Below are 15,707 nucleotides of genomic sequence, written 5' to 3'. Positions count from 1 at the left end.
CCATGAGAGGTGTTGTAGTGATGTTGAGGACTAGAGCTTGGTGAGAGAGGACCACATGGCGAGGCCTTACATGCACCAGGACAGCTGCAAGCCATGATGACGGTCAGCACACCATGAAGTGCGATTCGTAAAAGTAAATTGCCCTATCATAGAGGAGACGTTAAGCTTCACCGACCCATGATGTGAGGATGTTGTGGTAGGGATATTGGGGTGTGGCGGAATGGCCGCCGCTGTCTTAGTTGCTTCAGCCTTAGACAATGGATGCGGAAAATAGACACGAGATCTCCACTAGGTCGCACATCTTGAACATCCGTATCTCGACTTGCCGTGTTATGGTTAAGCATTTTTGATGATTTGCAACTGGGGTATACCCAGATCGAAGCCGGTCCCGCCCAACAGATGCAATGATCCTAGACAGCTGAACGGGAGTTTCAGGCAGACCGTTATTCTGCGTAGTCAGGTACGTAAAAGAAACGCAGTGGGTCCAATTGAGCTTAAACAGTAAGTAATTCGAGTAGAAATACGAAAAGATTGCCCGCAAAAGTTACTGATATTGGCGTTGGTACCAAGCGTGATAAGCTAGTGCCAGCTCGCGAAGCAAGCGTCAGAAAATACAGTTCAGACATTGGTTGATGCCCTGAAGGCAACCGCCTTTCCAACTACCTATTTCTGACTGTGTGTAGAAGGGCAAGGATCGATCGAGTAGATTTAACCTTGTCTTGAGTTTGCTCAGTCGTAATTGGCGACTGCACGATGCAGCCCAACAACAGCAGCAAGCTCCAACATTTCAAAAGCGTGTAAGCCGGGCGGTTCCTCATTTGGTAATTGTTGCTATGAAAGCGCCAATTACGATCGACCGATCAATAATCTCGTAATGTCGAGAGATAGTGATCCAGACATCAATGAGCCTAGCAAAGTCAGCATGTCAGCTTCAAAGGCATGTGATCATGCTTTCATATGGACCGCATAAAACGATTCAACTCGATGTAACAGCACAATCACTGACACACGCCCCAAGAAATATTCCGTCAATGCACGATGTTGTTCAATATGCATAAGTTGTGAGACTTAGAGTTCGCTCTCAGCTGTCCTCTAAAAGGCGATTCCCTCAGCCCACTGGACCGATCGCCAATAGCGAGGAAGCATGGCGCCAGTTGTGCAAAAGCAGGGTTGACTTCCTGCTGCATATGCAAAAAAGAGGATGCGATAACAAGCTATTGAACGCCATTGACTAAATTGCATGAGCCAAAGCGGTTAGCTTGTGGAAAGTTTAAGCGTCAAGAATTTCCAGCTGCTCGACAACATCGAGCGTGGTTGTTGTTGTCACCTCGTATCGGCAGCCGTGGGGTAGGCCAACATGCTGGGTAGTGGTGTGCCGATCATGTCTGTAAAGAAATGTAACCTGGACGGTTAAGGGCTTATATTGAACGCCACAGCTCTCTCGCCGCCTCTCAAAGATTGTTGTGTAATCTTCAGATGCAGTCACATATAATCGGGTCACTTGAACCCGGAAAACGCAGCGGTCTGCAAGGTCTGACGGCATAACAAAAAACCCTCGCATCGTGAGACCAACAGACATCTGTTGACTGGTCTGATGCACGGTATCGATGGTGGGCCTGAGACTTGACAATAGATTGGTCCATTTCGAAATAATTTTGATATGTATTTTACAGATTGCGGCCATCAGAGGCCAGACTGTACAGGGTGGAAGTCGAAGTCGACTGGGTATTGCTCTCGTCTCGTATGATATGATGCTCTCATGATTTCCTCCACGCGGGGTTGGCCATCAACATTAGAGGCCGACGTTGAGCTCGCATGTACATTTCGTGAAGTTTGGGGTCGGCATCGGATCGAATGACACTACCAATGGACATGAAGAAGCTATAGGTCGTGGTTAGCACTCGTGTAAGTCATTGGGGCCTGTGTCAGAAATACCCAAAAGTTGCTCCGGAGCCAAGCATGTATTGACCGAGAGTTCTCATAATGCCGTTAGGGCCGGCTCCATATCGGAAAATGTTGACAGTTCCTGGTCATCATTAGTTATGACCTCAGAGCTGAGACAGCGCATCCGATTGTAGACGAACCAAACACAAAACCCATGATGACACCAACAGCTATGCCATGTCAGTATCTTTCACAGCGAACGAGAACTAAAAAGGGAGTAGATCGTACTTCCACCCATCATGGCACCCATCTTGACTGCGAACTTGTTAGCAAGCACCTAATGCCATGAGAGTGATATCAGCCTACGTTTATCCACGTTGGAGGGGCCATGCTGGCCAGCATTGATGGGAGCAACGGGAGGCATTGAGAGCGTGGTAGGTCTCGATACAAGATTTCGGAGTTACTGCGTGTGCTGGATTATCGATTGTGGCCGGCGAAGTTTGTCGAAATGGCACAACGCAAAGTAGAGCAATTGCTGATGAAGCTCTCTTCATACGACAACTTTCCTCGAACCCGAATGACCTCTCGAGGCTTACTCCCATTGGCCAAATGGCTAAAGTGGACTCAGGGTTCGGAGAAAGGTCGGTGCGGGACTCGAGGCACGGATCACCCTCCCGTACAGTGCGGGACAAAAGAGTGACATATCTTTACTGTGAAGAAAACGTCACGTGGTCCCTCTCGTGGGTCAAGATATGGCTCCACAAGGCGGTTCCGACTCGCAAGAGGGATTTGATGGTTTGTGGTTTTTTCAGACAATTCTCTTTCACTTACAAGACAATCTCTGACGCTCAAGCCTTTGTTTCTTGTGGTGCTGGGGTTATGCGAGCAGTGAGCACATGCCAGAGTCATTGGGCGTGTGCTCCACTGTGCTCTGTACTCCGTGTGCCTGAGCTGAGAGTTGTCGACCGGGGGCTCCAAATTTGAACACGCCAACACGCCAAGCAGCGCTTAGCGAGCGAGACCTCCCCCATACTGTCACTGTTACGGCAACCTCTCATCAACTCATTCACGGCCCTGAAGCCTTCTAAAACTATCGTCTCTTGCGACGCGAAACCGTATTCCGACATCGCGATATCCTCGTGCTTGGTGAGTGAAGCACCCATCTTGGCTGTCGCTGGCCCGACTCGCCTCTTGACCTCCTGTCCCTGGTCCGACGGGGTCATCGCCGATCGTCTCAATTCTTCATTACCAAAACCTGTTCCCAGCCACGAGCTCATGATTTTTCTTGTCCACCAGCAACGTCAAGCCACTTTGAAGTATTCAAATTTCAATCGCATTTCATCCAAACTACAACGTTTTTCTTCGAACCCGCCATCATAAATCCTTTCAGCCTCCAACTTTCGGGTGGAGTGACATCAGCCTCGTAGGCGCGCGAGCCGCACACGTCTTACTACCACATCCGGCATCTTTATATCTTCGACGCTGCGTTTATCGGCCGCAACACGCTGAGCATCAATCATCCTCATGACTGCAGTCGCAAATCCACAAACCTTCTCCGCGTCAAGACCAGCATGGGGTCCGATTAACGGGAACCATCAAATGAATTCGGAAGAAGGTCGAGGTGGCATTGGCATGTTCGCGCCCCGCAAGACCCTTACTCGATCCAACTCATCGTCGTCTGTTTCTTCGACATCTTCGAACTCTTCTGCTACCACGGTTGCCTCGAATGGTTCCCACGCTAATGGCGGTACTCCATTGTCTTCAACTTCAGATTTGACCCAATGGTCGGCTAACGGCGCACCTCGAAAACGGCCCCAACCGAAAGTCCCCTGGCCGCCAGGAAAAGGGGATTTTCAACAACAGGACATGTCTAGACTGCCCGCTGGCAGAGGTCAAGGCATGATTACGGCCCATGGGCCTGTACAGGCCGGCCCTGGCCAGGTTCAGATGACGTCTCAAGGAATGATGCGGCCCATGAGTGCCGAACAAGTTCCTCCTGGCCAACCGGTTCTATATCTATTATCACTCAACGGTACCTTTGAACGGAAAACAATCGCTGTGCCTTTTGCCCCCGAAAGCCTCCGTATAGGCCGACAAACCAACCAAAAGACCATCCCGACCCCAACCAACGGTTTCTTCGACAGTAAAGTGCTGTCCAGACAACACGCTGAAATTTATGCGGAACGCAATGGCAAAATTTATATTCGAGATGTTAAGTCTTCGAATGGAACTTTTGTCAACGGTACTCGTCTATCACAGGAAAATCGCGAATCCGAGCCGCATGAACTGCAAACCTCCGATCATCTGGAGCTTGGCATCGACATCGTCAGTGAAGACCAGAAAACAGTCGTCCACCACAAAGTGGCTGCCAAGGTTGAACATGCTGGCTTTCTTAGCGCATCGAGCAATGTCATGGATATGAACTTTGGCGACCTCGACCCAGCTAATGGCGCTATGATGATGCCTTCGGGGCCTATGCAGCTGCGAGGTCGCACTAACAGTAATGCTTCTATGGCCAGCAACGGTCGTATGATGCCCAATGGCGCTGGTGTCATGAACATGCAAGTCAACGGAATGGCACAACAAAGACCTTTCTTCCTTACCCCTGTTGCTACTGACCAAATATTAAAACGGCTTGCGGTACGCCATGCCCGAATCCGTTGTTATGATTAGGCTAATTCTTGTTAGAACGAAATGCGCAATGCTCGACTTCAAGCACAGGACCTGGGCCGCACTAATCAGTTCGTCCACACACTATTGTCCAAAGACGACCTCAAGGACCTCGAGAAGCCCGAAGGCCTTGAACCCCCTAAACCTCAACCCGTGGTAAATGGGATGGGGACACCATTCCGTGCCGACCCCAAAGCACGGTTTTCTGATCCTCCTGCCCCCCCTCCCCAACAGCCTCTTCCCGAGAAGCCTGATGTGCCTTCACTTAAGCGTGGCCCAACTGAGCGACCGAAGTCTGGTCCTCCTAACTCACCTGTCCGGCCTGATAATCTCAGCCAGATTGTTCAACTGACCGAGGCTCTCAACAACGCTAAGCGAGATATCGACTCGCAAACAGCACGAATGCGGGAATTGGAAGAAATGCTGCAGAAGGAGAGGAGTGCACGAGAGGAAGCAGAAGAGCTCGCCAAACGCTTGGAAGAGTCTGCGACCGTGCATATGAACGGGTCAGCTGTATCTGGAAGCATAACTTCTGAAGAGGTGTCTGAAACCACAGAAGACAAGGCTGTCCCTGAAGCTCCTGAAGGAGAGGCTAATGATGAGGCTCCTGCTGTTGATGCTGCACAAGAGACAGCCGCTGCTCTTCAAAGTCGAATTGACATTATGGAGAGTCAGATGCGGGATATGAAGGAGCAGATGGAAGAGTGGAAGCAACGATGTGAGAGTGTAGAGTCAGAGAGAGATGCTGATAGGAAGACGCTTGCCGAGATGGTCGTTCAGCTCCGCGCTGAGGAAGCACTTCGAGAAGCAGCTGAGAAGAAAGCTCGATCGAGGTCGAGGAAGCGAGACGCTGATGTCGATGGTGCTGTCGTTGGCGAGACTAACGCTGATCCTGGGGTTTCTAAAAGCGCCACTGGAGAAGCAGAGGCTGTCGACCCTGCTACTGTTGATGAAGCGTTGGACGCACCGACGTTGTCTCGGGCCAGCACGATCACACCAGCAACCCAAAAGGGTGGCGTGCGTGGACAGGACCAGCGCCTTCAAGCCGCGCTACCTTATGCCTCAATGCTTGGCGTTGTACTATTTGGCATGGGGCTGATGGCATATATCAATGGATGGCAGGCCGAGCCTCCCCGCCCCGAGCAGTGAAATGTGGGAGTACAAAGTGGACGAGCTACATGAGGAGGAAGCTGGGGGGTAAAATGATGGGGCAGTTGTAAAAAAGGGATCACGACATTATTATATCTTCTCCGTCTTTGGGGGACTGTAACTTTTCATGAGCGGTATTCATAATGCATGATGCGGCCTGTCGATTTGGCCCATCAACGATGAGACGATACGAGACCAGACATGGACATAACCGAACCGAAATACCTTTCATTTGTCACTCGCCCGTATTATATATCAACTTCTTTTGTACCAACGGCTAGGACATAACAACAACAATGGCATATGAGGCCCTTGGAAAGGGTAAAAAGCCTGGTTTGAGTCAGGCTCGAGGATACGGCGTTATCATTTTGTTCCTTTTGTGTATTCTTTATTTTTCTTATGGGGGTGCATCTTTAGGAATAGCGCATGTTGAAGCGAGCAGTGGGCTGCTGACACTATAGGTCATTTTGCATATTAATTTACTTGCCTGAATAGCTGGTCTAATAAGTCTGACGAGTTCTAGAACATGTGTTTGAGAGGCTGAAGGTATTTGCGTCATAGGAATGAGGGCGCATATTGGCAACTAATGAGGAATGGTTCGTCTGTTGCTCAGCATAACTAGGACCAACACAAGCACAGAGTCAAACACGTCATAATACATTGTGAAGTGCTTCCTTTAGGCTTGCAGTGAGAATGTCGTTAACTCCGGACTTCGCACTCGGCTTCATCCTACTGAGAGGCGATCCACTACGTTCCCGGCGCTAACCAGTTTTCGTATCCAGGTCGTGATACTATTGGATGTGGTGTACTTGAAGCTGGTGAGACGATATCAGAGTCTATAAACTTGGGAGTCAAGAGCAGTATAAAAGTACGTTATTTCTTTCCAGTATCAATACGCAGACTTATCGCTTCTATAAACTTATCAACAATGGTGTCTCTCTCCCGAGTGCAGCAAACCAACGTATCGGCTGGTTCAAAGCTCCCAGCTGGCCTCGTTGCCGTCTTCGCTGGTGCTACAGCAGGTATTGGCGAGACAGCTCTCAAAGCATTTACCAAGCATACTACAAGGCCCAAGATCTATTACATCGGCCGTTCTCGAGAAGCTGGCCATAGACTACAAAAGGAGTTGAAGGAGTTGAATCCTGAAGGAGAATATATCTTCATCAAGAAGGATATGAGCTTGTTGAAGAACGTGGATGAGGTTTGTCGGGATATCAAGAGCAAGGAGACAGTCTTGAATGTTCTGTTCTTAAGTCAGGGGACACTGAGAATTGGTGTTGGTAAGTCTTTTATTGTCATCTGACTATTATGTTGCGCGTGCTAATAGACTTAGATACCGATGAAGGGCTACCTCTAGTCACTGGTCTGACTATCTACTCTCGCAACCGTCTCGCTATCAATCTGCTCCCACTGCTAAAGAAGGCCCGGTCTCTTCGTCGCGTAATAAGCGTCATGGCTGGCACACATGAGGGAAAGCTCTTCTCCGACGATATAGCAGCTCGCAACATCCCCTTCACCAGCATTCACAACTCCCGAGGCCACTTGTGCTCGGCCCTAACTCTCTCCTTAGAAGCACTCGCTCGTCAAGCGCCGGAAGTTTCCTTCATTCACAACTTCCCTGGCTCTGTTGATACAAACCTAATCCGCATCGGAGACGGTTTCATGATGCAGGTTATGAAGTATTGGTTCAAGGTCAGTATGACGGTCAGGAGACAGTGGTTACCTAAAGAGGAGTGTGGAGAGAGACATGCGTGGTTGTGTTTGACTGGGAGATATCCTGGTAAAGAGGGTAGTGAGAATGGTATCAAAGAGGAAGAAGTTGCTGTTGGTACTGATGGGAGTAAGGGAAGTGGTGTTTATAGTGTTGATTGGGATGGTGAGAGTGCCTCGGGTGAAGTTGTCAAGCTGCTTGATGGGTTCAAGGAGGAAGGTCTTGTGGAAAAGGTATGGAAAGATCAGGAGAAAGAATTTGTCAGAATTACTGGTACAACTTCTATCTAAGCCATCAAATATGGATTAGTTGTTGTTGGTATAGGGTCCTCTTGAGTTGACAAGTTTGGCATTCTCTTTACAACCACCAGTTTTCGTCAGTTGACCTCGGCAGTGCTCAAGATGACAATAACAAAACTCACCAATAAATAGCTTGCAATGACCTCTCAAGAATTAACCTCACCTGACAAGGATTATTATGCCACCATCACCATTTAAGCTTTAATATCAATGCACAGGCCCGACCCTTCGGCTTCATCGGGAGTCAAAATCATAAGACAATGAGACACAAAAAAAAGACCCAGTCCAGATGCCACTCTCTCGGGGTCTCTAAGCGCCGACTCTCCGAGATTTACTGGGCCGGATTTACATATTTGTTGGCTCGGACAACGGATGATGCTAAGACTTGGGGGCTGTGCTGATATGACAGCAGCAAGATGGTGGTTGTGGTGACAGACACGCGTCGCTCTAGTGGTGCGCACGACTAAGAACTAAGGTAGAGGCTGATGTGCAACTCCAAGTGCTTCAAGAGACATGATAACAGATTCTTTTCATATTTTTTGGTGCTATCAATAGATATGTGTGTACGTACAAATATGGAATGGAGACATTGTCTGTGGCTACACTTCATTCTGATCGTTATCATTAGTGCTGCTCTCACTCCCAAACGCCCAAGGCTTGCAGATATTGTGTACGCCATCATGCTCGCTGTTAAATCACCACCAAGCTCCCGCAATCCCACTATGAAGCCGTCTCGATAGATGATCCCTTTCTCTTAATCTCTTTTTCAGGATCAACTCCGAGTTCCCACTCTTCTCTCTCCCGCTTCATGTCTCTCTTACACCACTTGATGGTGATAATGCCCCAAACAACGGCCCACAAGAATGGAACTGCCCATGCAACACCATAGGCGCCGGTTGCCGGAACTTGTGGAATGACGGATATGACGGTAAGGGGCACGGCGAGTACTAGCGCCGAGATGGACCAGAACCAGGATTGTTTGTAGACCATCTCTCGGAAACGTGGGCTAGCTTTGTATCGAGCTGCCAATGCTTCCCGATAAGGCCGGCCACCAAGGGCATTAACCGCGATAACATCCTCGATGAAGTAGTAAGCACCTGGTAAGACCTGCATAGAATTAGCACATGACAAACTGCTAGTTTTCTTATTTTTGGACGTACCTTTTCTCCCTTTGCAGTTGAGCTGATGCGGAAAGGAGCTGGCCAGTTCATCTGGTGGTAAAGCGTAATGAGGAACAGAACACCACCATAGCAGTAAAGAATAGCTGGAGCAGGCATGCACAGCACTCTCAACCAAACATTGTGAGGTGCACTGCCAATGATGAACAAAGCAGTAACCACAAAAATAGTAAGGGTGGAAGAGTACGTCAGCATGTCAAAGCACCAGCGGTGATTCGTTCCCAGCGGTCGGTAGAACCTATCCACCTTGATCAACCGGAGGGTGCGGACGGCGAATTCCAAGTACGTGGGACCGCCCCAGATTGTAGTAACTACCGCAAAGATGATCCATCCTTCAACGTCCCCTGCATATTTGAGTCCGTAGTATAGAGCTATCGGAACCGCGGATGCATCGACAAACACCAGGAATGCGAAGATGAAGAGTCGCCAGCGCTTCCAGCCATGATGCCATGTAAACGGAAGCTGCGGTAGTAGATGGGGGTTTTCGTCGTAGTACTCTAGTAATGTTGTAGCTCGTCGTCGATATTCGCTTTGGGTAGCGGCTCGAGAATCGTAGTATGCTTCTGCTTGTGGTCGCTGAGCATAAGATAAGCTTCTTCGCGCATCTGAACTCCTTCTAGGAGCACCCGAGTTCCGTCGAGCGCCCTCAGATGTTCGCCGAGCACCTTCAGATGTCCGTCGAGGTAATTCTGCAAACGCTGAGTCGGGGGGCTCTCGCGGTGAAATTGGTGAAGCTGCCTCCTCTGGAAGGTCGAATCGTACACCATTAGTCGAAGATTGGTGAGACTGCGAGGGACGAGAGATCCCGGGGGCTTCAGGGACATCTGTCGACGAGAGGGCCGAGTCGGACACTGGCGCAAGGCTGCCCCTACGCACCTCAGGCATTGTTGTATAGTGATGTGATGTTTTGCTCGTGGGTGGTGTTGGTAATGATGGCAGTGATGGGAAGAGGAAGACGAAATGGCCAAGTTGAGAATGAGGTGAGGTAAACTGGAGATTAAGCTAAACCAGACCAGACCAGATAAACTTGATTCTAAGGAGAAAATGGAAAAATGTGTGGAGGATCGATCATAAGGAGAAAAGGGCCCATTTCAGTGGCAAAGTTTAGTTTTTAAAGCTAATCGTGTGAGGCGGGCGGGTTGCCATGATACTTATTTAGAGCCCGGTTCAAGGTACTGTATGATCCTGATGAGACGGACCCAGACGGAGACGGGCCCCAGCGATAGCGATAAAAGGGTCTGACGTGCGGATGCAACAATACAGCAGCTAGGCTTGTTTGGTCACTGAAGAGAACACAGTCTTTTTATATACTAATACGCATACTGAATGGTTGACTCATGATAAAAGCATATACTAAATGGCTTATTTATTGAGAGCTAATGTGTTATTTTGGCCGAGACGCTGAGATCTATCTGACCGAGTGGCAGAAATCGATGGCATCATGAATCAAACAACTAGAAAATCAGCTATCATCACCCATCAGGGGTCATTTCAATGCGGTGTAACCGCTAATAATTACAGCGGCCTACAGCTGTGATTTGCGAATGACGTCCTTGAGCCGTCGGGCTTTTTTCCCCTGTGGCCAAGGAAACCAACCGCGGCCAAGAATTCTGTCAGCGCCCGCCAAGCGACGTCATTGTCGGGATGTATGTGGGGCCGCATCCGGCAATGAAGTCACCGATCGTCCCGCTTACATACAGTGTCCATGGATTTGATGACATGACATGATCCTTTCATGGCCCAAATTTAGAGCCAAGAAGAGGGATTTGTTCTCGTGAGGCACACAAGGTAAGCTTAATAAATATGTTTAATTTTATTCCCGTCCGCATGCATCTCGGACTCCATCACATAACCAGACCCTGAAAGTCGGGACGAGACAGGCCAAGCATGATAAAAGAAGACTAATCTCATAAAGACATCCTAAAGTATGCCTAAACTTGACAAATGTTTACCCTAAGAATTTGATGAATTTATGCTATCATAAATCTATGTATCCTGCATACAGACGCTTCAGAAAAAAGATGAGTAGGGTTACTATACAAGAGGATATATATCTCAAACACGATCCCCCATCGAGATCTACTCACCCCTGACCATTACATCAGACACTCGACTCATTCGATTCATTCTTGGAAAGCGCCTTGTACTTTCCCGGCTTAACGTTGGATCCTCTGCCCTGAGCAAAACAGTTCTCCGTCTCAGGCCACTCGTTCGGGCGAAGATAGTAAGGATCTCTCTTCTTCATCGACAGCATTCCGATGAAATCGAATGGGTCTAATACGAACAAGGCCCAATGCCGTTTATGAATCCATCCAGGTCCCATAAGTTCTGTCTTGCCGTCAAAGTCGAGGTATTGACGTTGGTCGTGAGGTAGATATCGTCCCGGGTGGATGATATTGAGCCAGTACGTATAAAGAGCGACAGGAATGGCTTCCAGAACATAAAAAGGCCATTCACGCCTCATGAGTGCGTTGCTGTTGTCTTCTCCGCTAGAGAGAATGTCTCTGAGCTCAAACGTCTCGACGGCGCGGAAGACACAACGAATGAGGATGAGTATCGACGTGCCGTAGAGCATGATGAACAGAGTTCGTACGTTTGAAGGCAACATGTTGGCCCTGGAGCATCGCCTGTGAAGAATGCCAACCATGGCAATGAAGCCAATCTCGATTGTCCCTTGGAGAATAACCGCGATGGCCATGAGGGTCGCACCAGATTTCAGCCGATCATTATCCTGTCGACCATTACCAGCTGCTATCCACGAGGCACCAATGGCAGTGAAAATCTCTACAAGAGAACCCAAAAACACAAAGATGTATACGATTCGGTTCGGGTTGATGATGGAGTGCATCGGTAGATAGTGCATCAGACGACCAAGAGTGTTGTATTCGGCAGCTGAGTACACCGGAGGAGCGAGGTAGATGAAGATGCTCGAGATCATGTATAGGGGAAGACTGTCGGGTTTTCGTACTGAGATGGCTCTTATTACCCATCCGATGCAGAAGAATAGGCCGGCGTAAAACATGAAGAAGGTAACTCGCCAGAACTTGTATCGACTGTCTTGCATTAGGATCTGTGAGGGCTTATACATTCTTGACAGTGACTTACGTGTTCTGGATATAATGTCCTATGAGTGATATTCCTATTATTACTGAAGCAATAATGGGGAGGATTTGGTTGGCATCGTAGCCATAGAGATTGTCTTTTGTTGGATTTGCCATGGTGTAAGCAAGTGGCATACTCTGTAAGTCAACTTTGAATTGTAGGCTTTGGCTTCAACAAAGTTCACTTTTAAGATGAACAACATCGCCTTTATATAAACTTGCTTTTTCATAAACTCCCTTTCGTCATTGCATCTATCTCTTAATCTGCCCTGCATCTCCTCCATCTGTAACGAGGCGCAGCCACAGCCGTCGAGTGTAAGCTAGCAGCCCTACAGCGTCTACAGCGCTGGGTAGCGACAGATTGAGTTAGACTTGGCGATTGTGCCTGTCGATGTGGACCCCTGGCAACTCAGCATTTTCTGCTTATTGGTCTAGCTCTTTAAACAGAATCCGTTGATCCTTCACGGCTGAATATCTGATGTTTGTCTATTCCTTGATCTTTCTTATCTATAGCGGTAGGTTTGTACTGCTTCTGGCCTAGTTCTGGCTGCAGTGGCTGTATCCAGGTAGATGCAGCGCTCGGGTGGTCGTATTGAACATTGGCAGTTTGAACCACTCTCGGATATCTTTAACCCGTTGTATTTTTGGTAAAGAAGGATCAATCCAGCTTTAGCGGTACATAACCTAACCTAGATCTTTCATTGCGGCGTATTACATGTAATAAATGAGCTGTACTTTGAGTTGCGATGCCTCGACCTTGTCTAAACCACTAGGTAGTTACAACACCTACCTACCCCAGACCAATAAATAAGCCCACAACTAGACAGCATAGCAACTTCTCTCGAGATAAGGAAGAAAAAATGAATCAATGGGTCTTTGCCAAACTAAATAAAAAGCAACATCAAAAATAGTTGCAAATGGCAAAAGAGAACTCCCCCGGGAAGGCTCGAACTTCCGATCTCCCGATTGTCTATAAATAACAGTCGGACGCTTTAGCCAACTAAGCCACAGGGGATAAGCTCGTTTGATGGTAGTCAGCCGCTTATTGCTACCTAACAGCAAACAGTTTCCTCAACGCTCTTGCATAAAACAAACAGCTTCTTAATTTGGACTTAACTTGAATTGTTCATAACGTAAGACGAGATGCTAGACATAATAACCTGAATAGACAGTGTATTCATTCTTGTTCTGTCAATCATATACTCCGTGAACTGAATATGGTTTGTGTATGGCTTCGGGTGCCTTGCCGTTCGAGCTCCCAGTTTTCATATTATCCTATTATAAAAATGAAAAACTATTATAAGACTTCATCGTTGTCTATCCCCTCGATTACATCATCTGCGTCTGATATGGCAAGATATGGCCATGATCCAGTCGTCAACTCCAGTTGTGACATGCGATTCTGTATCTTGTGTAGAAAGCCAGAGTCTCTCCCTCCAACAGAGTGCAGTACATGTTGGAGAGAGTACAAGATTTCTCCTGCACCAACAAGCATACTGCTCCCATGAGCCGAAAAGGGCGTGCACGCAACGATATCAAGCATTGCATCTGCTAATCGGAATACTTTAAGTTCCTGTAATATCAAAGTCAATTTATGCAACAAACTATATCCATTTTCCACTTACAATACCATATCCGTGGGTTGTGATGGCAGAATTTGTCACCATTGAAAAAAGAGAGAGCATCTTGTGGCCGATCTTGACTGGAAGAAAAAGAGAGAAAGCTTCGTCATCTGGGTAACACGACATTGCAAAATGGCGAGCCGTATACTCCCATAGAATGAGTCTGATCCATTGGCGGGTGACGAATAAGTCGACTCTTTGGGCTTCACGGGCAGCGTGGTCGTGGGCATCTAGGCACAGAGCGGCTTGATATGATACCAGTTTTTGTCTCTCGAGGGGCTGCTGGTTTGATGAAATTGTTGTCAAGTTGCTCTCGAGATATGCAAAGAGTCTTGTGAGGGAGATGAAAGCTTGCATTCGTTGTTCATCTGCCATGTCATCTTGCGTGTCTGGGAATACATCGATGACTTGAAGAACTGCTTGCAAACCATGCTGTGCAGAATACGTTCTGAGACAAAACGTCAGCAAATATGACCCGAAATTCAAGGTCTACTGTACCTCTCAGTGATGAGAACAAGCCAGTATATCCGGAGTCGAAGTGATTGCTCCTGCTTAGTAAGATGGCAATACGTCTCAGGATAACCAAGTTGCATGAGCTGAACTTGCGTCACAGCTTCTCTTAGAAACAGACCAGCAGTTCGTAGCTTATTGCCGTTGGAGTGGTAAACATGAAGAAAGAAAGGTATAAGTGCAGAAGCTATACTGTAGCTCTCTCGGTAATCATAAAGTTCTCGCAACTGAAGACACTCGGTAGCAAACTGAAGAGATGAAGGAGTGTTTCGTGGGCCAGCATGTTCTGGTAGTCTTAGTTGAGCTATGGTGGCAGCACATAGTGCAGCCGCTAGAGCATGAGACTCATAGTCATTGGGGTTCTCTGAGATTTTCATAAATAGGTTGTCGGGGTTGATGACCATCCAAATGGAAGATACTGGTCGTTTTGATATTTGGAGGAAACGTTGATATTCGTGGAGTGGTAAGCGATATGGCGGGAGAGGTACAGAGCTGGAAGGGTCGGAACGAGACTGGTCATCATCTTGAATGGTACAAGGTTGAGTATCCTTGATGCTCTGTTGAAATCTCTCGACTTTCTCTTTGGTTGTGCTTCGAGGTCCGCCCTTCGGCCCACGCTTCTTGCGGGTTCTCAAGGCGGTGCATTCGATGCCTCTGATTCGACATTCGTGACATGGTTTTCCTTCTTCACATTTCACACGACGTAAAGCGCAGCCGTCACATGGATTTGCGTTTCTAAGTCTCGTGGTCATCGTGACTGTGATTGGTAATCGAGAGTCAAGCTCGATTGAGGTTGAGTTGAAGTCGGAAAGTGACGATGTCTCGGCTGAGTTGCCCCACTCGCCACCGGACTCTACTATTTGCTGAGATGCACCTCTCACGTTTTACTGCAGAACATCATTGCACAGCCTGAATTGAGGAGAAGTAACCAGGCTCAAAGGGATTATAATTGGCCATTTGCCTAACATGAAAGCAATGCTACATGCTCTATGAGGATTCGAGTTGTCAAGGCCTACATTGTAGGGTTCGCTTGTTAGCTAACCTGGGCCATTTCATTTTAGTCACAGTCTAGGAGAATAACGTTATCCACATGATATAAACCATCAGCTCTATTTCCTTCGTTCATATTGTGCTATTAGTGACTACCGATGCTCAATTGGACCAACTACTGTACGTGCACTCTCTAAGAATGGCATTGAAAAGCGATTGGGTCTTCATAGCTTCAAGCAGTGTGTGTAAGTGAGCCGAGACAATTGATCTAATTTAGTTATCTATAGTCCGCTTACTCTACCATAGCATTGTATCGTTTAATAACATCGATATATCCGTCAACTGATGAGTCTCGCCTTTCTTGACCCCATCCAAGCCCATCGATCAGCACATACGACCATAGCTCGCAGAGAATACGGGGTCCCGTCCGCTCCCCCATCGTCAAGCTGCGAAGCGCCGGATTAGTAGTTGGGTCGGTGACGACCAGCGAATACCTGGTGTTGTATGTTTTTTGGTCTTTTGAGCCTCTGTGCTGGTTATTGTTTTGCTCCAGAGAGGGTTGGTGAAGGTATTGGACGTCAAGAACTCTAGCA

General features: G+C 47.9%; 6 protein-coding genes across 6 annotated transcripts; 2 read left to right on the top strand and 4 right to left on the bottom strand.

The window, feature by feature from the left end:
* Window positions 1-1,757: 1,757 nt before the first annotated feature.
* Window positions 1,758-2,308, bottom strand: FTJAE_11994 (mitochondrial genome maintenance mgr2; the record flags this gene model as incomplete). The annotated part of the gene is made up of 5 exons (XM_037344996.1): window positions 1,758-1,881; window positions 1,936-2,026; window positions 2,085-2,114; window positions 2,173-2,199; window positions 2,251-2,308. 5 exons carry the CDS (start codon window positions 2,306-2,308, stop codon window positions 1,758-1,760), a joined length of 330 nt encoding a protein of 109 aa, XP_037200947.1.
* A 1,100-nt stretch (window positions 2,309-3,408) lies between these two features.
* FTJAE_11993 (VPS64 vacuolar sorting) lies at window positions 3,409-5,703 on the top strand (the record flags this gene model as incomplete). Its single annotated transcript, XM_037344995.1, has 2 exons — window positions 3,409-4,524; window positions 4,573-5,703. 2 exons carry the CDS (start codon window positions 3,409-3,411, stop codon window positions 5,701-5,703), a joined length of 2,247 nt encoding a protein of 748 aa, XP_037200946.1.
* A 928-nt stretch (window positions 5,704-6,631) lies between these two features.
* On the top strand, window positions 6,632-7,704 carry FTJAE_11992 (uncharacterized protein; the record flags this gene model as incomplete). The annotated part of the gene is made up of 2 exons (XM_037344994.1): window positions 6,632-6,983; window positions 7,037-7,704. The coding sequence occupies 2 exons, from the start codon at window positions 6,632-6,634 to the stop codon at window positions 7,702-7,704; spliced, it is 1,020 nt and encodes a 339-aa protein (XP_037200945.1).
* A 729-nt stretch (window positions 7,705-8,433) lies between these two features.
* On the bottom strand, window positions 8,434-9,776 carry FTJAE_11991 (uncharacterized protein; the record flags this gene model as incomplete). Its single annotated transcript, XM_037344993.1, has 2 exons — window positions 8,434-8,820; window positions 8,874-9,776. 2 exons carry the CDS (start codon window positions 9,774-9,776, stop codon window positions 8,434-8,436), a joined length of 1,290 nt encoding a protein of 429 aa, XP_037200944.1.
* A 1,216-nt stretch (window positions 9,777-10,992) lies between these two features.
* FTJAE_11990 (uncharacterized protein) lies at window positions 10,993-12,109 on the bottom strand (the record flags this gene model as incomplete). Its single annotated transcript, XM_037344992.1, has 2 exons — window positions 10,993-11,944; window positions 11,997-12,109. 2 exons carry the CDS (start codon window positions 12,107-12,109, stop codon window positions 10,993-10,995), a joined length of 1,065 nt encoding a protein of 354 aa, XP_037200943.1.
* Window positions 12,110-13,289: 1,180 nt separating this feature from the next.
* Window positions 13,290-14,876, bottom strand: FTJAE_11989 (sucrose utilization SUC1; the record flags this gene model as incomplete). Its single annotated transcript, XM_037344990.1, has 3 exons — window positions 13,290-13,565; window positions 13,618-14,062; window positions 14,113-14,876. The coding sequence occupies 3 exons, from the start codon at window positions 14,874-14,876 to the stop codon at window positions 13,290-13,292; spliced, it is 1,485 nt and encodes a 494-aa protein (XP_037200942.1).
* Window positions 14,877-15,707: the final 831 nt, after the last annotated feature.

The sequence above is a fragment of the Fusarium tjaetaba genome (assembly GCF_013396195.1).
Source record: "Fusarium tjaetaba strain NRRL 66243 chromosome Unknown NRRL66243_c0000312, whole genome shotgun sequence".
NCBI lineage: Eukaryota > Fungi > Ascomycota > Sordariomycetes > Hypocreales > Nectriaceae > Fusarium > Fusarium tjaetaba.
This window is presented reverse-complemented; position numbering and strand designations above follow the sequence as displayed.